At 44.6% G+C, this 23,161-nt stretch overlaps 2 protein-coding genes across 3 annotated transcripts in view; one reads left to right on the top strand and one right to left on the bottom strand.

Moving 5' to 3' along the window:
• The window catches only part of TAOK1 (TAO kinase 1), a 147,471-nt gene extending 137,500 nt beyond the window's left edge, over positions 1–9,971 (top strand). For both annotated transcript variants that reach the window (XM_025917974.2, XM_086686421.1), the window contains one exon: positions 658–9,971. In XM_025917974.2, coding sequence (XP_025773759.1) covers positions 658–1,119 — 462 coding nt within the window. In that variant the 3' untranslated portion in view covers positions 1,120–9,971. The remainder of the gene's footprint in view (positions 1–657) is intronic.
• A 7,098-nt stretch (positions 9,972–17,069) lies between these two features.
• On the bottom strand, positions 17,070–23,074 carry ABHD15 (abhydrolase domain containing 15). Its single transcript, XM_025918119.2, has 2 exons — positions 21,130–23,074; positions 17,070–18,026 (listed from the first exon to the last, which is right to left on the bottom strand). Exons 1-2 carry the CDS (start codon positions 21,996–21,998, stop codon positions 17,501–17,503), a joined length of 1,395 nt encoding a protein of 464 aa, XP_025773904.1. The 5' UTR covers positions 21,999–23,074; the 3' UTR covers positions 17,070–17,500.
• Between the last annotated feature and the right edge of the window lie 87 nt (positions 23,075–23,161).

The following is a 23,161-nucleotide window of genomic DNA, read 5'->3' as shown; positions in this document are numbered from 1 at the left end:
CTGTCCCTCCCCCACTCACATGCATGCTTGCTTGCACTCTCTCTCAAAAAAAAAACAAAACAAAACTTTAGGGTGGCTCAGTCAGTTGGGCATCCGACTTCAGCTCAGGTCATGATCTCGCGGCTCGTGAGTTCAAGCCCCACATCGGGCTCTGTGCTGACAGCTCGGAGCCTGAAGCCTGCTTCAGATTCTGTGTCTCCCTCTCTCTCTGCCCCTCCCCCACTCACACTCTCTCTTTCCCTCAAGGATAAATAAATGTTAAAATTTTTTTTTAACTTTAAACATACATCCATAAAATAGCCAGAATGAACTATTTTATGATTCACTTCAAAGCTGAGTAATTACTGGGGCGCCTGGGTGGCGCAGTCGGTTAAGCGTCCGACTTCAGCCAGGTCACGATCTCGCGGTCCGTGAGTTCGAGCCCCGCGTCGGGCTCTGGGCTGATGGCTCGGAGCCTGGAGCCTGTTTCCGATTCTGTGTCTCCCTCTCTCTCTGCCCCTCCCCCGTTCATGCTCTGTCTCTCTCTGTCCCCCAAAAAATAAATAAACGTTGAAAAAAAAAAAATTCAAAGCTGAGTAATTACTGTTTCCTTAATTTATAGATTTTCTTTTAAATAAATCACCTTTTTTTTTTGCTTTCCTCCCCAACCCCAAACAGATTGAGGAAGAGATGTTGGCTTTGCAGAATGAACGCACAGAACGAATAAGAAGTCTGTTGGAGCGCCAAGCCAGAGAAATCGAAGCTTTTGACTCTGAAAGCATGAGACTAGGTTTTAGTAACATGGTCCTTTCCAATCTTTCCCCTGAGGCATTTAGCCACAGCTACCCGGGAGCTTCTGGTTGGTCTCATAATCCTACTGGGGGTCCAGGACCTCACTGGGGTCATCCCATGGGTGGCCCACCACAGGCTTGGGGCCATCCAATGCAAGGTGGACCCCAACCATGGGGTCACCCTTCAGGGCCAATGCAAGGGGTACCCCGAGGTAGCAGTATGGGAGTCCGCAATAGCCCTCAGGCTCTGAGGCGGACAGCTTCTGGGGGACGGACAGAGCAGGGCATGAGCAGAAGCACGAGTGTCACTTCACAAATATCCAATGGGTCACACATGTCTTATACATAACTTAATAATTGAGAGTGGCAATTCCGCTGGAGCTGTCTGCCAAAAGAAACTGCCTACAGACATCATCACAGCAGCCTCCTCACTTGGGTACTACAGTGTGGACGCTGAGTGCATATGGTATATTTTATTCATTTTTGTAAAGCATTCTGTTTTGTGTTTACTAATTGAGATGTCATAGCATTTGGCTGCCGGGTTTTGTTTTGTTCTTTAACTTCTGGAAAAATTTTGAAAGGGGGAATTGTGTGTATGTAAAAAGAAATTGGCTAGATTGGGGGTAATTTTTGAACACTGTAAAAATAGAATACAGCATAGTGGCGTGAGTCATCACTTTGGGGCTACTGTATTCTAAGAAATTTGTGAAAAGATCTAAAGCCTTCCCCACACCCCAAATTCTTATGAGCCACTCACAGCAGGCAGGCAGCATATGTTGAGCCAAGTGATTATGGAAACACACCTGTATCCCCTCACCAGTGTATTTTCTTTATTAAATTGGTCTGACTTCTCGGCCTCATTTGGAGTAAAAGAGTAGAAATTCACGAACACTAAAGGGTTGCATTGACTTTTACAGAGAGTAGAAAACAACTTAGTTCTTTTTCTGAATGCTGCATAGGTTTGTCAGTTTTTGTTTTTGTTTTGTCCGTTCAATTGTGCCTTCTTTGTGGCATGGTGAGATGGAGGTGCTTCAGGAGATCACAAGTTGTGTGGGAATTGCATCAACAAACCTGTGAGCCTTCAAAGGGGAGACTGGAAGGTGAGAGAGGCCCCTGAAAGTTCATGTGGTGGGTATGTTCAGCAGCAGAGTGAGGAGATGAAGCCTATATATCCTAATGTTTTATTGCTTTTACTGTGATATCTCATCCTAGCTAAGCTCTGTAACTCCCAAGACCCCAAACAGTACTTTTACTTTGTACAAAAACAGACATATAGCCAATATAAATCAAATGCCAGAGGTATTTGAAGGATGCCATATTTGCAAACTGCCATCCATTGGAATTCTCATTACACTACATAGACATAATTTGATTATCCTCCCCCTTTTGGCTTATGGGATTTCCTGTTTACAAGTAGAATAGCCAATTATTTAAATATTTAGTTGCCATAGTGAACCAGGAGTCACTGAGCCAATGACTTTACCAGCTGCTGACTAATCCTCATCACCACTGTAGATTTTGCTGCATGTGCAGGTCTTTTTTTTTCTTTTCTCTCTCTCTCTCTTTTTTTTTTTTTTTTTTTTTTTTTTTTGGGCTGTTTTTGTTGCTGCAATACTTTAGAAACTTTTAGTTCCTTGAGACTTAGTGATCATTTGGCATCATGTTAACATCACACAGTAGGAAACACCACTTCCAGAAGTCTCTAGCCTGAGTGCTAAAGTACTACTGAAAAGGAACTATCAAGTTTGGCAAATTAAAAAAGACAAAAAAAAAGGTTAAGTAAGTTATAGTGGTCAGGGAATCTCTTAATGAAAGCTAACTTTTTTTTTTCCCCCAGAGAGGGGCATGTTTTGTTTTGTTTTATGTTTTGCAATGAAGGATCAACCCAACGCTAAAAGTCAGATGTTCCTTGGCATTCCACACCCAGTGTGGAAATTGAGTTGAAGGTGGTTAAGGAGCTATGAGTATGACTTGAAGGAAAAAAAATGTCCTTCCCAGTGACAGATCAGAGTTTCTTACAAGTTATTGCCCTGCCCCCTCCCCAGTTGTCTTGAAGAACCCTTGCTACTAACTCTGGGTCCTCATTTTCATGTGGTCAGAGGACTCCAAGTTAGAATTCCCTAAGTCTCACTCAGTGACACCTAGACCTGAGTGATGACCAAACAGTAATCTATCACTGTTGAAATCTTGGTTTTTCTCAACCAAATTTAAGTCTTCCCCAGGTATGTCAGCCCAATCTCCATGAAGCCTCCCCTTTAGGAGTTTCTGGCATTCATTTAAAGGTAACTGGAAGAAAAAAATAATATTTTAATGTAAATTTTTAAAAAACCAAGGTAACAGTAGAATTCACACTCAGTTTAGGCAGTGTTTCAGATAACACTATGATACATTGTCCTTTTGACCATGCTCACGATCACTAGTTATTAGGTGAATATAACATGCACTTGTCATATCTAATGAAAGGGGCTTCTGATTTTCTGAATCTCTCTTTTCTGGCATTAAAATATTACCGTATTTCAAACAAACTGAGATATATACCTGTTTGGAGGAAAATGATAGGAGAGCTCTTTAGAATTAATTAAATGTCCAAAAATGTAATGGAATTTTATATATTTCAAAAAACTATCATTCAGTCTGGCCAATCTGTACTACTGGAGGGGGTGGAATATGGAAGCAGATCAGTTTTGCGTACGAAACTCTTTAAAATCCAAAATACTACCCGTGATACATGCTAGAGTCTACTTGTGGACTTCATCAAATCGAGTTATTGAGTTCATATATACTTTTAAAATCGTGATTGAGTACTGACTCCGCATGTCTGTCCAGTAGGGCTTTGTATCTATCTGATTGAATTGCATGACAGCCAGTTTTACATGTAGGTCATGACTATACCTGGATTATTCCATTAAGTTAATTTAATTAAAATATTTATAGTTTGCAAAAATAATTTCACTTAATTGGTTTGTGTGATCTGACTTCTGAGGAATCTCATACATGGTAGGAATCATCAAAGAGTAAAGCTTGTAGCAGGAAAATATGAAAAGTTTTGAGAGATCCTAAAGAAAGAAGCAGGCACTTTCTGAGTCAGTGTACAAATGTCAACATTTGATCAAATTAATACTACCTCCTCCCCAGTGTTGGTGTTCACTTGGTATATATGTATTTAAGAAAATAAAAAGTATGGGAAATTTGTCCAGCATATCAGAACGTTGTAAATGCTATATCTGGTATCCAGAGCTTGGCAGTAAAAAGTTTCTTGTGTTCACTGTCTCTCCCATTTTTTAAGTTAGCATTTTAAAAATGCAAAACCTCATACCTTGAAATATATTATTCCTAATTGGGTTTCCTTCCTTTTGCACATACTTTTTCTCTTCTTATTAAAGTTAGCTCTAACCCCAAATTATAGGATCTGAAAGTATTTTCATGATATAGAGAATGTTAGCTGGAAAATGTGTTTATATTGTTTTTATTTAGAGCTGCCAGTCCTTTTAGTCCTTTCTATGCCTAGAGATGAATAGTCCTGCGTTTGAACCACCCCACAGGTATAATATGCTTGGTACCCAAGGCCAAGGGTTTATTGATAAATTGAACTTTTTAGCAAAGTCATTATGATTTTCAGCTACCTAGACATCAAGACCATTCAGTACACTAAAACTGTCCTTGAGTCTCCTCCCTATTTTTCCTCACCCCCCATCCCCAAATCGAAAACTCTATGAGTATCTTTCTCAGACCGTAAGGCTGACTTTAGTAACTTTCTACTTCTTTAAGTACTAAATGTCTGGCATTTTAAACTTTTATAGAATACATTGTGTTGGACACTGGAATAATACTGTTTATTTTCACCTGTGAAAAAATGACTATTGTACTTGAAACACCTCCTTTGCATTTCTCCATTTGTGCCATTCACTAGTGGAAATAAATTGTATTATACCATGATCTACTGGCTTTTTAAAACTGTGTTAAATATGCACATTTTGGTATAGTTATTATCATTTGTATGTATATACTGTATATACATATGAGTGTCTATATGTGTGTATAGATAGATGGATGTAATTCATACTGTACATTTCCATCAGGGTGCTTAAGGTTCTGTTATTTTGTTATTTCAGTCCTCAGTTAAGGCAAGAATGCATGTGTTTCTTAAGAATGAGTATTCTGGGTTGATATTTATGAGAAGGTGGTCATTAGATGCAATCGTTTCTTTTTTACTCCCTTCTTAGCACTTGTGTGGGTGGAAAGAAAGTTAAGTAAATGTGGAACCATAAGTTGCAATGCAGTAAAATAATGCCAGGGGAGGAGCCAGTTAGTGTCTCTGTGAGTTTGTGTTGTGATGCAATAAACGATAAGTGGTGCAGAGAGAAATGAACCGTGGAAATTACAAACACTGGTGGTGATTCCTCTGCCAAGATGATGAAAAGAACCAGTAAGTCACAGTCTCCATGTGCGCGATCTCGGTGTATTTCTTAGTAGTGATGCCATTGATCCTCTTGCTCTTTTTACTCCATTGATACTAACACTTACACATTTTGCTAAGGACCAAAACAGCCAAGAAAGGAATTACTACTAAAGCATCTAAGGTTCTCCTAAACGGTGAGATCAACAGGAAATGGCCACTGGGAGAGAAGGATATGGTATTGGTGTGGGGCTTTCTCCCTTGAGCTGCCTCTTCTTGCTTGCCAATAGTTAAGTTCTTCATGCACCTTCCAGCTCTTCTGAGCCACTACTATTCAAGCACAGATTTGGCCCAACACAGCAACCCTTTCCTGGGAGGTTTATATGGTCCTGCATTCTGTCCCATGCTTACAATGTGAAGTGTGTAGTGTGTATTCAAGTCAGAAAATAATATATTTAAGGTATAGAAGTGTGAATCTCCTATAATGATGGAAGAAGAGGTTCTTGTTTCTTAGATAGAAAACTACCTTCTCTAAGGAACAAAGCCAAAACTTGGGCTGTCATCTTTGAGCTGCTTACCAAAATACAGATCATTATTAAAGAGAGACAAAGTCTCTCTTCTTTTCCCTCACCTAACATGATAGTGCCCCTGAGGTTGTAGCATCGCCTTTGAGAAGGCGCTCACTTACTCTTAAGTTGAGAACTGGAAATTTCCCATCCTCAGATTCCCTAAAGGATGAAGGCTGTGCTGTACACTTAGCAGACTTGCCTCTTGTATGCAAGGACTACTGATTGAAGTCTGTCTTGCTGTGTGTGTGGTTATGTTGTCTGCACTTTTATGAAATCACCACAATAGGTCTGCATTGGATATGACTATTAATTTGTAAGGAAGTAAGTTTTATTTAAACATTGTCTAGAAAAAGAAAGTGAAGCTGAGAACTCTTCCGTTATTGTGCATTTATATTTTTCTGCTGAATTCCGGTAGCCCCCTTTAAAGTCACGTTGACTAAGTTTTCCCTCGTTTATATTCAAATTTCCAAAATTTCACTCACACAAAGGAAGAGAACCCGTTTGGCCTAATGACAGTCTTCAGATTACAAGAAATATAAATTAATATGCACCTTATCTGCCTCTTGTGGGTTTCTTAAACTTGCACTTCCCTCCCACCCACCCAAAAATAGATATCTTTAAAGAAAATACAGGCGGAGAATTAAAACTGGGGAGCCATTTACTATGTCACCATCACTGTTAACTGTTTCCCAGCAATCCTAACTTTTTTAAGTTGCGGAGAGATTTTTTTGCGTGTATGTATGTGTCTGTCTGTGTCGGGTTTATTTTTTGATTTTAAATATACAAGAAATTCTTCTTTAATGTAGAAAAAAGTGAATCCTCGCTGAAACAGGATGCCCACTGGATATACCAACCTGGACATCTGTAGGTAGTTTGCCATGGAAAAGTGGAGAGAAGATGAGATTTCTGAATGAATGAAAAGGGTGTCTTGATGCCCAAGGAGCCCTCCCCCCCCCCCAAGTACGGGTAATTCAGCCTGCACAGTTTCCTTTTCACTCATAGTTTTTAGCAATTATGAGTGAAAAATCATGTAATTATCTGTAAATATGTAGCTAACAAATTGACCTAGTTTCTGTATTTTTTTGTTTTTGTACTAAAGTTTATAAGTCTGTGCCAGCTAGAGAGGAGTTGCTGTCATTGCCAGTTGTGGTCCTGAAACCATCCTAGGTGACATTTTTAGAATTAATGCTTAACTGTTGTTGAACAGGGGAAAGTGAAGCTTAATCGGTCAGGTTTTACATCTTTTGAAGCAAAGTCATTTTATTTAATGATTACATGTTTTCGATCATGAATGAGGTAGGGAGCCTCCCTCCCCCAGTGGCCATGTTTACAGACGTGTGTTTTGTCTATAAAGTGCAAGAGTTTTAATGTTTATGTAAATTATGCAGGTGATAACATTATGGCTTGGAACTGTTTATTGGGCTCTGTAGCTGAACTTTCAGTGAAATGAACTATGTGAATTGCTGGCACATTGATCCCATTTCTGGAGTATTTTTCTATTTCCAGAATTGCATATGTTCCTTTGTCATTATCCCCACTAAACCTTTCTCTGAAATGCCTTGTAGCCTAAGGTATTACAGGCTGGTAAATATAGACGAGGGAAATGCATTTTAAAAAACCCGTGAACCGTCGTTTGTATGCATTCAGTACTGATATGTTTCAGTGGCAACTCTGAGGTCAGTGGAGTTTAGCAAAATGAGATACCAATGTTAATGAAAAGTGTGTACTCTTTGCTTTTGCATGGCTTGGCTTAGCTTCAAAGGTGTATTAGGGCCACTTGAAAGCATGAAAACCAGTTGTATGGGAACAGGTTTCTCTCAGTGGCACATTTTGCTTTTTCTGAGCCCTCAAGTACATTGCCTCAGCATGAACATTATTGTTACTATAAGTTGCACATGGTCATGGAGTGAATTACGTGATTTAAAAAGATGTAACTGCTTAATGTTTTCAGATTCTGGCTGGTCCATGTGACTATTTGGCACATATCAAACAGTGGGAGAGGGGTGTCCTGGACCCTTCTAACCCCCTTGTTGTCATAGACAACTATATTTAGTTTATTAAGATGTTGGCTGCCCCTGGTGTGTTGCCAGATAGCTCTTTTTTGGTGCCCATTCCAAATGTGCTTCCTTGCATTTCATAATATCAAAGAAACCACCACCCTTCTCCCTAACATTTTATGTATTACACATTTTCTTCCACATTAAATGGGAATTGTGCCTACTTAGAGTGCCCCTCCAATTAATTACATGTATGTGTCCTAAAATAATCCAAGCCAGAGACACAAAGTGGAAGAATTTTTTTAAAAAGTCCACTTGAGGCCAGTAATTTATCTGACAAGATATTTTACCACATTATCTTGACACTTGATATATGAGCCTATTAGGAGTTGCAGGTGGTTTCATAGGGCAAAATCCAAGTGGAGAGGATATGTGGGGTTTCTATTAGAAGATAATTTTCTTCGTATTTTACCTTTCCTTTTATGATCCTTCTGTGCTAGGTTAAAATAGGTTAATGCTCCAAATTTATTGAGTTTTGTTTTTTATCTTTTAGAGAAATTTTTACAAAAGCAATGGTCTGATGTAAATAACATTTTAAAGTAATAGTGCACATACCTTTCCCAGACTGTTCCAACCAGATAATTTGTAAATGCTTTAGAGTTTTTTAAATTAACACTTGTGTTGCTAAATCCTATTTATGTAAGTCTGCTAAAATTTTTAACCCATTTAAAACTTAAAACGAACATTTAAATAATGGATGGGTTACTCTGAGCAACCTAGCTTTCAGAACCCCCTTGTTTTAGTGTATGAAAAAGCCTAATGCGCATTAATGAGGTTGGAGAGACTTTGAGAAATATGTATAGTGTATATTTTAAAACAGCTTTGCTTGTATTGTGAAGATTTAAAAACAAACTTGAGATTTTTAACGTAACTATTAACACAGTTTTAACATAAGTTATCCCACTGGGTTTAAGAGCATCTTGAATGTATAATCCTTTTGGTAACCCAGGTTGGTTTCTGCTTTCACCAGTCATCCAAACATATTATTTATGTTTTTAGTTTTATATACTCATTTCCCTTTGTTTTCCTCAACCAGCATGATTTTTTTGCACATGTATTGTAGAAATTTTTAAGAAAAGTTAAAATACATCGTTTTCTCTGAATTTCCTTCACTTCTCTCTTCCTTTCTACTAACCCCTTACCTTACAGGCCACATCGCTCCATTTGCATCATTTGTGCAAATGCCAGGGTTGGTTTTTATTTTTATTTTTGCTATTTACCTAAAAAAAGAAAAAAAAGAAAAAGAAAAATGCTTCAGTCAATTGCTTTTTTATTTAAAAAAGAAAAAAGAAAAGAAAAAAAGCTGTAACCTTATCATTTCTGAGTAGACCATTGAGAGATGAATGCACACCTGTAATGGCCCAGGACCAGCTCTGGTGGCTAAAGGGAATATGTTAACTAAGCAAGAAGTTCTTTTCTAAAAGTGGTTTATATTATTCACGATCTCTTTCCGTTATTCCCACAAGTCAGGGGTCCAGATAAAATGAGGGTTATCAGCTAACTGATATGTTATCATTGAGGTTCATCAATGAATTTGTACATTTCTACTTCCCTTTGGTGAAGGGAAAAATGATGATTTTGCAAGACCTAGATTTTGGCTTGGTTTCTTGCCTCCTTTTTTGGCAGCCTTCATCTTCTCATCTCCCAAAGCCCTTGAGCCTGTAGGGTTTTCGCGGTAGACAAAGGACTTGTGGTCTTTTAAAACTAGGACTGATTTTTTGGTGAGAGATTATCATGTTGAAAGTGATGTTCTGCCACTTTACTGATGACTAATTTTAAATATACACAGTCCTCTCAATTTTCGGACCAAACAGATGCCCACAGTGGAGGCTTATCAAGGGTTGCAATGGGGAAGAAGCCTCTCCCTCACTGTCAGCACCAGCTGGTAAAGGTGACTGTACAGATGTGCATTTTCCTTTTGGTAGAAATGGTCCGCAGCACTAACTGGTAAGGCTTATTGTACAGTATATTGTCAGTATTCTTCTGGTTCAACATACCTTATAGTTCATATATAACCTGTATTAATTGTATAGATTGTGCATTTAAAGCTGTTACCAAGTTGTCAGAACATAAGCGCGAAAACAAGGTCATATGTAATATTTTGTTTGTAAGTATCCTTTGTATCATAGCAAAGGAAATGTTTAAAAAAAATCAACTGTAATAAAGTAATTTTAGTACACAGAGTGTCTGCTTAGTTTTTTAAAGTAATTTTATTTCCAAAAGATCAAGTATATTTCAATTAAGTGACTGTTAATCTCAGGCACAGTGCTAGATGTTGGGGCTATTACAAAAATGTGTAAGATACAGGGAAGAGTGAACTCCCTGATACAGACATAAACCCTCCAGTCTAATGGCCTCAGATTCTCTTTGCCCAGAGAATGAAGTCGCTGATTGTGTTGTGGGTGTGAGGTGGTCCTCATTTAGGTTCTGATGGTTCAGTGCAGGTTCTGCGGTTTTATACAGACCCATGTTCTAGTCTGTGTAACTGCAGCTCCTCCCACCACACACAGACACATGAATGTATGTGGTTCATGGACCTTGTACAGAACTTCAAAAGGTCATTTCATCTGGGTGGTTTTACCTTCCCTAATTTGAAAATTCATATTTTCTGCCCCTGTTTGGGGCAAATTTCTAATCTAGCCCCATTGCTTAAAACACTGTTAAAGTGACTATTTTTGCCAAAGGCTAATTTGGGGAGAGGGAGTTTCATGTTTTTTAGTTAGAAAACATTTTTTTAAATGTTTGAGAGCGAGTGAGCGAGCAGGGGAGGTGCAGAGAGAAGGAAAGAGAGAGCATCCCAAGCAGACTCTGCGCTGACAGTGCAGAGCCTGACACGAGGCTTGAACCCACAAACCGTGAGATCATGATCTGAGCTGAAACCAAGAGACGCTTAACCCGCTGAGCCACCCAGGTGCCCCTAACGAAACTTTTAAGTGTCATTTTAAAAAGTAGAATTGTTACCTGCTTTATTGAAGAGAATACTGTCTGAAAAGTACTTTTAACTTTTTAACACAGCTTTTTAACTTCTAGTGTGTTGATACTGAGCTATTTCTACATTAACATTTTATGTAGTGTAATTATGCAGGAGATCCAAGATTAGATCCCAGATCTCTTATGGCCAGCATTTCCAACCTCCTACTTAGAATTTGGAGGAACTCAAAAAAGGTTTAAGAAACAAGATTTCTAGGGTGCCTGGGTGGCTCAGTCGGTTAAATGTCCGACTTCAGCCCAGGTCAAGATCTCGCAGTCCTTGAGTGCAAGCTCTGCATCAGGGTCTCTGCAGACAGCTCAGAGCCTGGAGCCTGCTTCAGTTTCTGTGTCTCCCTCTCTCTCCCTTCCCCACTCACACTCTGTCAAAAATAAACATTAAAAAACATTAAGGAGGGGCGCCTGGGTGGCGCAGTCGGTTAAGCGTCCGACTTCAGCCAGGTCACGATCTCGCGGTCCGTGAGTTCGAGCCCCGCGTCAGGCTCTGGGCTGATGGCTCGGAGCCTGGAGCCTGTTTCCGATTCTGTGTCTCCCTCTCTCTCTGCGCCTCCCCCGTTCATGCTCTGTCTCTCTCTGTCCCAAAAATAAATAAAAAACGTTGAAAAAAAAATTTAAAAAAAACATTAAGGAAAAAAAATTTCTTCATTCTCCCCACATTTGGGCTCTTCAAACTGTAGTGGAAAGAGAGTACTGTAAAACTTGTAGCTTATATATCCCCTGTCAACAACCCAAATGTCTAATTTGTCATTGTCTAAACACATCAAAGATGCTCTAAGCTATGCTTTAGCTGTCAAAACCTATCCTGACTGTAAAAGAATTTTGAACGTAAATAAAAATTTGCCATAGCGTTTGGCTGGCTCCACAGCCACAGTGGCGATAAGCTAAGGCTATCACTTGCATCTCAGAGATGTCAGCTGGAAAATGAGGGTCTCTGTATGTGTAGTGGCCAATTAGTGACTTTAATTGCTACTATATCTGCAGATACTTGTTCTTAATGGTAGAGGAAAACAGAGTTGCTGAGGGCGTTGAGGGTGTTGAGGCTGTGCAGGCTATGCAATAAACAACTTTATGGGTGCCATTTATAGATTAACGTGTGTGGTTTCCCCGCAGAGCTGTGCACTAAGCAGCTCTGAAGACGAATTATTTCCCCTTTCGTTACCATGCTTTATGAAGTCTAAAATGGGCATTATTTACTGTCATCTCAGCCAGTGATAGACTAGAAAAGGCAAAGTATGGCATAAACAGCACTGATTTGGGGTCTGGGCTTTAGCCCCATAACCAGTAATGATGAGATCTTAAAGCCACGTCTTTTCTGACCATTTATAAGAACTAGGAAAACAGTTTTGGGCTGGAACAAATGAACCAATGTGCAACCTGTTAGCTATAACATGGTTATCAGAGAATATGTGTGTGCACTCGTTTGGGCAGGGGGTGGGGACAGTTTGCCCTCAATTGAGCAGCCCAGGACCCAGCTCATGCAGGCCTTCCTAGCTTTACCATGAAATTAATAACTGGAACTTCTTGGCCTTGTAAGAATTGGGGAACACATTCCGTCTGAAGGCAAATGCCACCTCATCCTAGAGGTCTTTGAGCTCTGGTTGACAAACTAAGTAGACTTGGACAAGGGGACCTACCTACTTTTATTATTTTACTCTATCCCAACAGACCTTCTGAATTAAGGCCTATTTACAGTCTCAATCTCTTTATGTGGAACAACTTGTAAAGTAACTTTCCCAAAGTCCTATGAGTCACAGATAAAGTAGAAAATAGAACCCACATCTCCAAGCTACCTCTTCAGTACTCTATTCCAAGTTAACTAATTGCTCACTGGAAAATCTCTCTTTGTAGGTATCATTGATTGGGGAATTTTGAGTTTGCTGGGAAATTATTAGCCCAGAGCAGGAGGCCTGGTTTTTGATTAAACAGAGCTGCCACTGGATGTGCCTGAGAACACAAAGCTAGATGTACAGAAGTGAAGCAACCGCCAGCAAACAGAATGTGCAGCGAGGCTCTGTTAACTCTGCAGGTGGGTAAGCAGGCATGGCTCAGTACACACAGGATTTCAGAAGACAAACAGAGCCTTTGTTTCTGGAGATTTAAAAAATAATGACATTCCATTGTTGCAGGGAGACTGCAATTTATTATTCAGATGCAAACAAGTTAGAAGTTTTTGTTCGGCCACAATGGTGATAAGTACTAGGGTATTACGTCATTACACAGGAAGGCTGGACACGGAGGGGTTAGAGACTTTTATTTTTGATGTGTTAGTGTCTTGTGTTTCTTTTAATGAAATTCCATTTTTCTTTCAAACTCTTAGTGCTTCCTGGATACTTTAGAGTATAATTGTTGGGTATCCGAAAAACATGCTCGGTCACTTTGGCAAGGTTATTATTTTTTTAAGATTTTATTTATAAGTAATCTTTTTTTAAATTTTTTTTTTCCAACGTTTTTATTTATTTTTGGGACAGAGAGAGACAGAGCATGAACGGGGGAGGGGCAGAGAGAGAGGGAGACACAGAATCGGAAACAGGCTCCAGGCTCTGAGCCATCAGCCCAGAGCCCGACGCGGGGCTCGAACTCACGGACCGCGAGATCGTGACCTGGCTGAAGTCGGACGCTTAACCGACTGCGCCACCCAGGCGCCCCTATAAGTAATCTTTACACCCAACGTGGGGCTCAAATTCACAACCCTGAGATCAAGAGTTACATGCTCCACCAACAGAGCCAGCCAAGTGTTCCTTGGCAAGGTTATTTTCATCAAAATCTTTATGTCCTTTTCCAATTCCCAGAATCTGGAACAGGTCTGTGATCTTGATTCCAACCAACCAAAAGTCTTTGTAACTTACCGAGCTCATTAGCATTATTTCAACTCACCACCTCTCAGATGAGAAGAGACTTTATATCTAATCTAGACCACCCTTGGGCCACCTGGCTGGCTTGGGGCAAAGTCGGTAGAGCGGGCAACTCTTGATCTTGGGGCTGTGAGTTCAAGTCCCACATTGGGTGTAGGGCTTACTTTAAAAAAAAAAAAAAAAGTGGGTCACCTGGGTGGCCCAGTCATTTAAGCATCCGACTCTTGATTTCGACTAAGGTCATGATCTCACGTTTTAGAGATCTCACATATTCTGCTGTCAGCACAGAGCCTGCTTGGGAGTTTCTCTCTACCCCTCCCCTGCTTGTTGTCTCTATCTCAAAATAAATAAACATTAAAAGAAAAAAAAAAAGAAAACTAATTTAGGCCCCCCCTTATTTCTCAGCACATGTCCCCTCTCTGATGTGTGCCAAATGGCAGTCCAGCTTGCATGTCCCACCAGTTTCGTGGGACTTGCTGCTTCCTGAGGCATTCATTCCATCTCCAGGCACTCCCTACATATAACTTGTCAGTCTTGTCTCAAAAACTGTGATAACTAGGGAAGGTTTCTTATGCCATCCATTGTGGCTTGACTATAGAATCACAAATGCTCACTGGCATTGTTACCAAGTCTTACCAAAGTGGCCAATTGTGTCTGCTTGTTTAAGCAGAGAGAGGAATGCAGGCTAAAGTTCATTTCTAAAGGAAGATACCTTGGCGTTACTAAGGGTGGCTGACTGAAAAAGGCTCTTGTGGTCTGGGTGGAAAGTAAGTACAGAGGAGATCCTGACTCTGGGGTAATTTTGAGGTTATATATAAAGCCAAAATGATACTTCCTGTGTCATGACTTTTTCTAACAGTACTCAAATCTTAGAAAGGATACCTTCACCCAAAACAGAGATGATATCTCCTCAAAGTGAGGATTTGGTGCTTTGTTTTTCATACTGTCTCTGGCCAAGCCCCCCTAGACACCTACGTATAAATACATAAAATACTAACTCTTTAAGAGAATCAAGTTCTAGCTAGCACAGTCTTAGGTATCAGAGATCATAACTCACTACTGAGAATTCAACCTTCCGAGGCAACTGTTTACTTCCTGGCACTCTGATCCAATGTGAGGAGACAGAGGACTCAGTCTACTTCTGAGATCGTGCCTCCTTTAAGCCATGGGGTTTTGGGGAATTTTTTGTTTCTTTGTTTTCTCTTACCATTTGAAGGTGTTAATAAATAATGAAGAGACCAAAAGGAAGGCAAGCAAGTGAATGAGGGCCTGAGAGGATCATGTAAGACTTGAGACCTGGAAAACTCCCAACTCAGAGGTACTTCCTTGGGTTGTCTCAGTTTTTTTTTGTTTGTTTTTGTTTTTGTTCTGGTGCCCTCTCTGAGGCTAGTTTTGTTTTGTTGTTTGGTTTTTCCTTCCTCAACCTCATAACTTGGTATTTTGTTCAAGGATCACATATTCTCTCTGGGGTTCTTCTGGCTGGTTTCATGTAATTAGCTATTAACCAAAAGCAGAGCCAATATGGGCGATTCCTTCATTGTTACACTGAAGGACAGGGTCACCCAAACCTGCCCCGGTAGGGGCTGCACATTCTTGGCAAAATGAGCTGAAAAAGCAGTGATGGGAAGATGAGAAAGAAGTAGCTTCCTGAGATAGGTTATAAGCACGTGGGGCGCAAGGGACACGGAGGAGAAATACCTTAGGGTTTAGGTATTAGGGCCCTGGGTCGAAGGGAATTAATGAAGCCTGGGCTACAACTGAAAGGAAATTTTTATATGTATGTACATGCACCCCACCCCCACAAACTTACTTTCTTATAATAAAGGAAAAGAAAATGAACTACAATTTCTCCAAAAGCTATTATCTTAAAGAACCAGAGTCCCATGGCCAGATACCAGATATCAGAAACAATCCAGAGTTCAGCCCTTGGGGGCTCTGGAAGCCGCGGGCTTAAAAACCACTGGGCTGCTTCCCATTTTGCAGGCAGTTCTGAATGATCCTAGGTCCTGCATGTGGGACTGCAGGACCCTGACTAATTGAAATCCCCACTATACCAGATGCTGGGGGAGAGGGGTGGCCAGATGTCAGTAATTCTTGCTCAGCAAGCCCTGTGCCGAGGCTGATAACCAGCAGTAGGACGGCTCCTTTAGATTTCAGTTCCTTGCTATTTCTCCTGCTCAAAAACGGTGAAAGAATGTTAGATGAGGAATGTGGAGGAGGAGGAGCAAGAAATGAGAAAGAAGGGAAGACATTTTTTCATGACAGGATAATGTGCTTTCGATACAATTGAGTGTTGTCTGCATTTCGGGTGAGATTCTTGGATAGTTCAGAGTTTCTTCCTATTTGATCTAGAAGAAGAAGGCTGGACTAAGATCATCTAAACCTGAAAATTACGGCCCCAGGAATTCCTCATATCAAGCCTTAAACATCTCTCCTCTTTAAAATTGCTTTGCTGTTTGTGAGGCCAGGGCGGAGCTTCGGGTCAAAGCAGGTGTCTTCTTTCTCGATGATAAAATAAAACTTCAGGGCAAAGCTCTTAGCAACACATAGAACTAGATGCCTGCCCTATTGTTTAATGGCCTAATCCAAACCAGGATGTACGGATCAATCTGTACGATGCCTTAGTTTACTCTGATCGTCAGCATTATTCCTCATGAAACCAAACACCATATAACCAGTCACTGAGTGGCCAGATCCAGGAGGAAGTTTTTTCTACATCTACACGGATGGCCTTTTGAATAAATTGACCAGAAAAACTTGGTAATGGGAAATATTCATAAATCACTGGGTCAGCACCAGCCAACCTCTTGGAACTTTTGCTTTCCCTGGCCCCAGATGTCTCTCCAGGCTCTGAAGAGGAAGAGACTAGTAGTAGGGTCAGAAAAGAGGGCAACTAACCAGAAAATACCAAAGATACAAGATTTATACTTTTTGCCACTTAGAGAAAGCCCACGTGGCAGAAGAAAAGTAGCTCTGGCTAAGGTTTTCCGGAATAACCTCCAGGAACGGTACTGGAGGGAGCAGCTAGAGTACCTAAGTGTCTGGCTCTTTGAACCATGGTCTGGCAGACTGTGTGTGAGGACTTCCTCTTCCTAGAATCATCGATCTCTCTAGGCTTGAGGTCCTCGCCTGAAGCCCCAGATCTGCCCAACCAAGATTTGCAGAACTAGTCCGGAAGACAGGACCTCAGTCTTCCAGGCACAGACACATTCACTCCATAACTTAACCTCACCACCCCAGCCTCAGCAAGCATTCACTGCCTCTGCCGCCTTTCTCACACTCACGCAAGACTGACACAGCCACACCGCTCTAGGAGCTTCCACAGCTGCCACAGCATGAAGTCAGCAGAGAGCCACAACCACAGAACCGAATGAGGGAAGTGGGACTAAGACACAAACATCCTGTCCTCACTGCAGTGAGTGGCTCCAGATCAAGAATCAGGGTCACAGAGCTGATTATTTATGTGGGACACAGCTCCCCGATGACATACATAAACCCATTTTCTCTGTAGTCCTTTTGAGTGAGAGAATATTTTCTCCTGAATCCATGGCTTAAATGGTGCTATTCTTTGGTTTAGGAGGTTGATGACAGGAGACAGTGACAGTGACAGTGACAGCCCAGCTGCTGACCAGGAAGAGCCAGGATGTGTTGAGCAAAGCCTGGGGCGGGAGTGTTCTCCGGGTAAAGTGAGCACCAGCTTGCTGGAAGTCCCATCTCTTCCCACGGACCAGTTCAAGAGAGAAGGGGCTGAATCAGTGATCAAGAGCTGGGACCGCCTGCCGCCTTCAGTCCTCACTACCTTTTCAGGACTCTGGCGTGCCCAGCCCTGCTCTTCTGTGCAGGACTAGGGATGTTCCTGGGCCAGGTCTCACCTTGTGTACGATCGCTTCCAGCTAAAGATCTCCTCCAGATGGGAAGAGGGAGAGACCTCCCGCTTCTGCAGGGTTCCCCAGCGACGGCGGCCCCCTAGGAATGAAGCTCGGCGCCTGCTCAGCCCCTTCATCCTCTCTTCCGTTCGGAAGAACTCAGTCAAGGCCCGGAAGTACTCCAAGATGACCTCATGGCTCCAGGCTGGCAAGGGCTCCTGGCGCAGGAAGCCACAGTGGCCTCCGTGGTGACTGAGCAGGAGGAAGAAGTAGGGGTTGCTGTGAAAGAGTTCGGTGGGCAGAAAGTGGTCTGGGGGCCCACACACGGGGTCATCAGCACTACAGATACACAACACAGGCACGGCGGCCTCGTCCACATCCCGGAGGGGGTCGTTGTGGTCCCAATAGGTGTCCCAGCTGATGGGGAAACTCTTGGTGTGGCAGAAGAGGGTCTCCTCAAACTCTCTCAGGGAGCGGCTCCTGAACAGTTTGTGGGTGTCCACTGTGTCCTGCAGGGCCGAGGCGTACCTGGCAGCAAGAAGGTGAAGGGGGAAGGTAGGAAGGAGAGGGAAGAATGAGAAAACAAATTGATAGCAGAAGTAATGGGGAGGCGGGGGGGGGGGGGGGAGTTCACAGGCCAGATTCTGGCCACAGAAACCTTCTTTGGCCATATAATATTTTTTAAACCTTGCATTTCATTGTCATCATTTAAAGATTTTTTTTTCTTTAAAGTTTTATTTAAGTAATCTCTACACCCACTATACGAGTGGGGCTTGAACTCATGACCCCGAGATGAAGACTCCCATGCTCTTCCAACTGAGCCAGCCAGGCACCCCTAAAGATTTTATTTATTTTTTTTTTTTAATTTTTTTTTTTCAACGTTTTTATTTATTTTTGGGACAGAGAGAGACAGAGCATGAACGGGGGAGGGGCAGAGAGAGAGGGAGACACAGAATCGGAAACAGGCTCCAGGCTCCGAGCCACCAGCCCAGAGCCCAATGTGGGGCTCGAACTCACGGACCGCGAGATCGTGACCTGGCTGAAGTCGGACACTTAACCGACTGCGCCACCCAGGCGCCCCAAGATTTTATTTTTTTAAGTAAACTCTACACCCCAATGTGGGGCTCAAACTTTACAACCCCGAGATCAAGAGTCACGTGCTCTGCCGACTGACTAAGCCAGGTGCCTCATCATTGTTTAAAACCAGGAGGTTGTACATAAAAGGCAGCTACTTGGGTTCTCAAGGGAAATGGAAAGGTCTGGCAACGTGGGCTGGCATTCCTCAGGGCAACAAGCATTGCATCTCTTCCCTTTTTCCTGTGTCACAGTTCCTACCAGGCCTGCCACTCTTGACGTTACCTGCCCAGCCCTGGGGCAGCAAATGACTTTACAGCCAATGATCCATAGTGTGACAGCTCTCCTCCTGATCACAACTTCTGATCCTCTGTAGGGAACTTGCTTTGAATTCTCACCTCCTGAACCCCTGCTAGAGCTCCCTGGCTCAGACTATCCAAACCAGCAGGTGACATCCCCCATCGTTAACATTTTACTTTAGGTTATATTAGCCTTTTTTTTTTTTTTTTTTTTTTTTTTTTTTTTTTTTTAAGCTAATATGCTGGGGGCGCCTGGGTAGCTCAGTCTGTTGAGAGTCAGACTCTTGATCTGGGCTCAGGTCATGATCTCACGTGAGTTTGAGCCCTGCCTCGAGCTTGGGATTCTGTCTCTTCCTCTCTCCACCCCATTCCCCTCAAAATAAATAAACTTAAAAAAAAAAAAAAAAGCCTAATATGGTGCCCAGATAATGGCAAATAAGTGTGACCTTGAGCAGTGATGCAGGTATTCCTAGAGAGGGCCCAGCAGCAGAGGAAGTGGCTGGGAGTATCATTACTTTACAGGGTAAGCTCCCACAAGGGAGCCTGAGAGCTACTGCTCTGGGGAAGAGGGCCATTTTTGCTGCTTCCACCTCCATGGAGACAGCCCAGCACCCTGACAAGGGGGCCAGGACAGGCAGCTCAGTCTTTTGGGTGGTTCAGTCCAAACTTAAGCCAGTTGAATTTGGATGTGCGTCTCCTACAAACATTCAAAAAGATTTGCCCTTTTTTTCAATCCCAAATTTCCATGGGCAGGGCAGATCCTAAAGGCCCAGACTTCCTCTCCACTTCTCTCACCTTACTCCAGCTGGTGCCCAGAGTCGGCACTGGTGGTGGTCATTTGGGGATGGAAACTGGCAATTAAGCCATATAAGAACACCTTACCCTTGGATTCCTCACAAGTTCTGGGTTGCCATGACAGCATTGGGCCATTGTGGAGCTCAGGGATTGGCCTTCTCACAACAAAATGGGGCAAGGAAAGAAAGAGGGGGCACCTGGGTGGCTCAGTTGGTTAAGTATTTGACTGCAGCAAATTCGAGCCCTGCATTGGGCTCTCCGCTGTCAGCTCACAGAGCCTGCTTCAGAACCTCTGTTTCTCCCCACACACATATATTTCTGCCCCTCCCCTGCTTGTGCTTTCTCTCTCTCTCTCTCTCTCTCTCTCTCTCAAAAATAAACATTTAAAAAATCTATTTAGGGGTGCCTGGGTGGTTCAGTGGGTTGAGTGTCCAACTTCAGCTCAGGTCATGATGTCCAGGTTCATGAGTTCAAGCCCCGTGCTGGGCTCTGTGCTGACAACTCAGAGGCTGGAGCCCACTTGGGATTCTGGGTCTCCCTCTCTCTCTCTCTGCCCCTTCCCTGCTCGTTTTCTCTCTTTCTCTCTCTCTCAAAAATAAATAAAAACGTTAAAAAATTTTTTTAAACTAATAAAAATTAAGAAAAAAAAAAAGAGGAAAGAGAAATCACAATTGCCACCACTTTTTGAGCACCTACCCAGTGCTAGGATTTGAACCCCAGTGGTTCTGACTGCACATCCCAGGTCTTTCTGCACACCACACTTTCTGCTATAATGTCTTTGATCTCATTTTGCCATTTCCTAGGAAAGCAACGGTGCATGCTGAGATGTGGTTATTTGCTGTGGGAACATCGATCAGGCCTTCTCAGTGCCAAAGTCTCACCTGTTACAATAATGGTAGATTGCTCTCCTTTTGGAGACTTTTTTAAAAACTATGTTGACATATTCTTTAAATTTTGGGATTCAATATACCTAGGAATATGCAAAACATTTGTCAAGTCCAAAGAATGTTAAAAATCACGTAACACCAAATTTCTGATTCCTATCACCTCCAGTCTCAGACACTGGAAGGAAACATTCTGGATAATCATTTGTAATTGCTTCCAGAGGCCTCTTTGCTGATTTGACAAACTGTGTGAATTAAGTGGTAAATGTCAGGTGCTGCCTCTGCTACAGGTGGAGCAGGTGATCAGGTTGCTAGGACACGCTGGGGCTGAGGTGAGGCCACGCGCTCCAGGCCAGGAGTCCCTATTTTAGCATAACGATGCGAGCCCATCTATGGCTTTTAAACCTGTTTCCCTGGTTCTGTGTAGACCAGAGGGTTAGGGCAGCTTCAGAAATTGTGTGAGGAGAACTTTGCTCAAACTGCCCTAAACCTATTTGATTCAATACTAGGCAGAGATGTTTCTTGGTCAGCCTAAGACCTCTATTGCCCCCTTGCCCGGCTGGGGCCTCCGTTACCCACCTGCTGAGGGTGATCTTCTGGTGGAGCAGAAAGCCCCGCTCGTAGGGCCAGGGCAGGCCGGCCTCAAACCACTCGCGGCAGCGTAGCACCGGCGAGATGCAGGCGGCGCCGGTCACATAGCTGGAGGAGCCGCACTCGCCCAGGTAGGAGAGCAGGAGCGCTGAGCCTGAGCCCTCGCTCACCGCGAACAGAGGGGCCGCCGGGTGTCGGAAGCGGATGTAAGTGACCGCCTCCTTGAGGTCGGACGGGTCCCCAAAAGGCTGCAGCCGGGGACTGACCAGCGGGCAGCCGTGGTGGCCGCGGCGGTGGAAGATGACCGGGTAGTAGCCGCGCTCCAGGGCGAGCAGACAGAGGCCGAGCACGTTGCGAGTGAGGCGCCCCCATGCATTGGGGATCACCAGCAGCACCGCGGGAAGGCCCCCGGCGTTGGTGACCCGCCCACCCCGGGGGCAAGGTCCCACGACCCAGTCTAGGGCCACCAGCCCGTCGTCCGCCAACTGCAGGTACTCTCGGGCCAGCTCAGGCCCCGGCCCCACCGGCAGCACAAAGTGGCAGAGGGTCTGCAGGTGGGGCCCGGAGAGCCAGGAACGCGGGCGCGGCTCCAGAGCTGCTGAATGTCGTAAGGCGCTCAGCAGGCACTGGGCCAGCGCCGACGGCTTACAGATGAGCCTGCACCCTCCGGGCAGCGGCTCACGCCCGTCGCTGAACTCGTCCGCGGCGCCTCTGCCGTCCACCTCCTCCTCGTGGTCCCGGCCGCGAGGCCCGGGCAGAGTCCTCGCTCCGACGGCGCGCCGCAGCCGCGGGGCGAGCAGGCCGAGCAGGGCGAGCGCGGCCAGAAGCAGGGCGAGGGCGGCGCCCCACGGCGGCATGGCAAGGCGGGAGAGCCCCCGGCGGATAGCGGGCGGCGGGTGGAAGGCAGCGGGGCCGTCCCCTCGGCGAGCTCCCCGCTCTGCCCGCGGCTCCGCCCGGCGGCGGGCAGCTGCCCCAGGCTCTCCTGCGCGGAGGTGGGGGGTGGACGCTCCGGATTGGCCGTGGCCCCGCAGAGGCAGCCAGTTCGGGCCCGGCTCCCCTCGCCCGCCCCCCACTCCCGCCCCTGGCCCTTTGTACAGCGATTGCGACAAGCTGAAGCAGAGGGTGAAAGGAGCCTAGGCCACAAAAAGGGAGTGAGGACGCGCCAGAGGGCCGGAAGGGAGTGGGGAGGGCAGCGAGCCGAGGAGTGGGGTGTTGTCGGCAGACAGTGGGGAGACTCGGAGACCGAGGATCCGGACTCAGGGATGAGCATCAGAGTCCGCGCCGACCCCTCCCCTCTGCCCCGCTTGGTGTGTAGCTGCGAGGGTAGACCCTGAGTCGCTGCGCCCTCAGGGGCCGCAGTTGAGAAGTAGCAAAAGGGAGAAGTGCATAAACCACAGCTCCGGGCGCGGGCTCTCCCGTTCCCGCGGGGCGGCTGCAGCCGGAGCCACCAGCCGCGCCTCCCTCCCGAGGCTCGGCCCGCTCTCTGACCTGTGTGTTCGTCTCGGCCCCGCGGGCACCCTCAACTGCGCGAGAGCCCAGTTGGGCGGGGGTCCGGCTCAGCGCCAGCGAGGGCTGGGCGGGCGTCCCGCCCAACAGCTGGTTTGCTGCAAGGGGCTCGTTCCCTTGCCTGCATCAGCGTGCGGTCTCTATCCCGCCCCCGCCCCCACCGGGAGCATAGGGTTCCCCAGGAGCCTGGCTTCAGATAGAAGAAATCCTCAACACCGCTCCCTGAAAAAGACCTCCCCAGAAGCAACAGCCCCAAACTCGGGGAAAAGACGCACTCGGGTGCCTTGCGAGAAGGATGCCTGTCACCCTACGATGGGGCCATGGCAGGGGATAGATTGCAGGCCCTTCATCGGTTCAGTAACTGGCAACCGGGGGGGGGGGGGGGTGGGGACGAGGGATGGGTAAGAAATCCCCCTGTAGGTCACGTTCTTGCTCTATTTAGAAATAACCCTTTCTCGCTCTACTTCTAATTTGAGGCTGGGCATTTCAACCCTCATCCTCCACCCACGTTCCC

The sequence above is a fragment of the Puma concolor genome, chromosome E1, assembly GCF_028749965.1.
Source record: "Puma concolor isolate L17-30 chromosome E1, mPumCon1.1.hap2, whole genome shotgun sequence".
NCBI lineage: Eukaryota > Metazoa > Chordata > Mammalia > Carnivora > Felidae > Puma > Puma concolor.
The sequence above is the reverse complement of the archived record's forward strand: the minus strand, read 5'-3'. Positions and strand labels throughout refer to the sequence as shown.

Bases quoted from the DNA above. Each gene is read 5' to 3' on its own strand.
- ABHD15 (XM_025918119.2), bottom strand. From the start codon at position 21,998: ATGCCGCCGTGGGGCGCCGCCCTCGCCCTGCTTCTGGCCGCGCTCGCC. The intron at 18,027-21,129 runs GTGGGTAACGGA...TCTTGCTGCCAG, and splicing joins CAGAAGATCACCCTCAGCAG to GTACGCCTCGGCCCTGCAGG.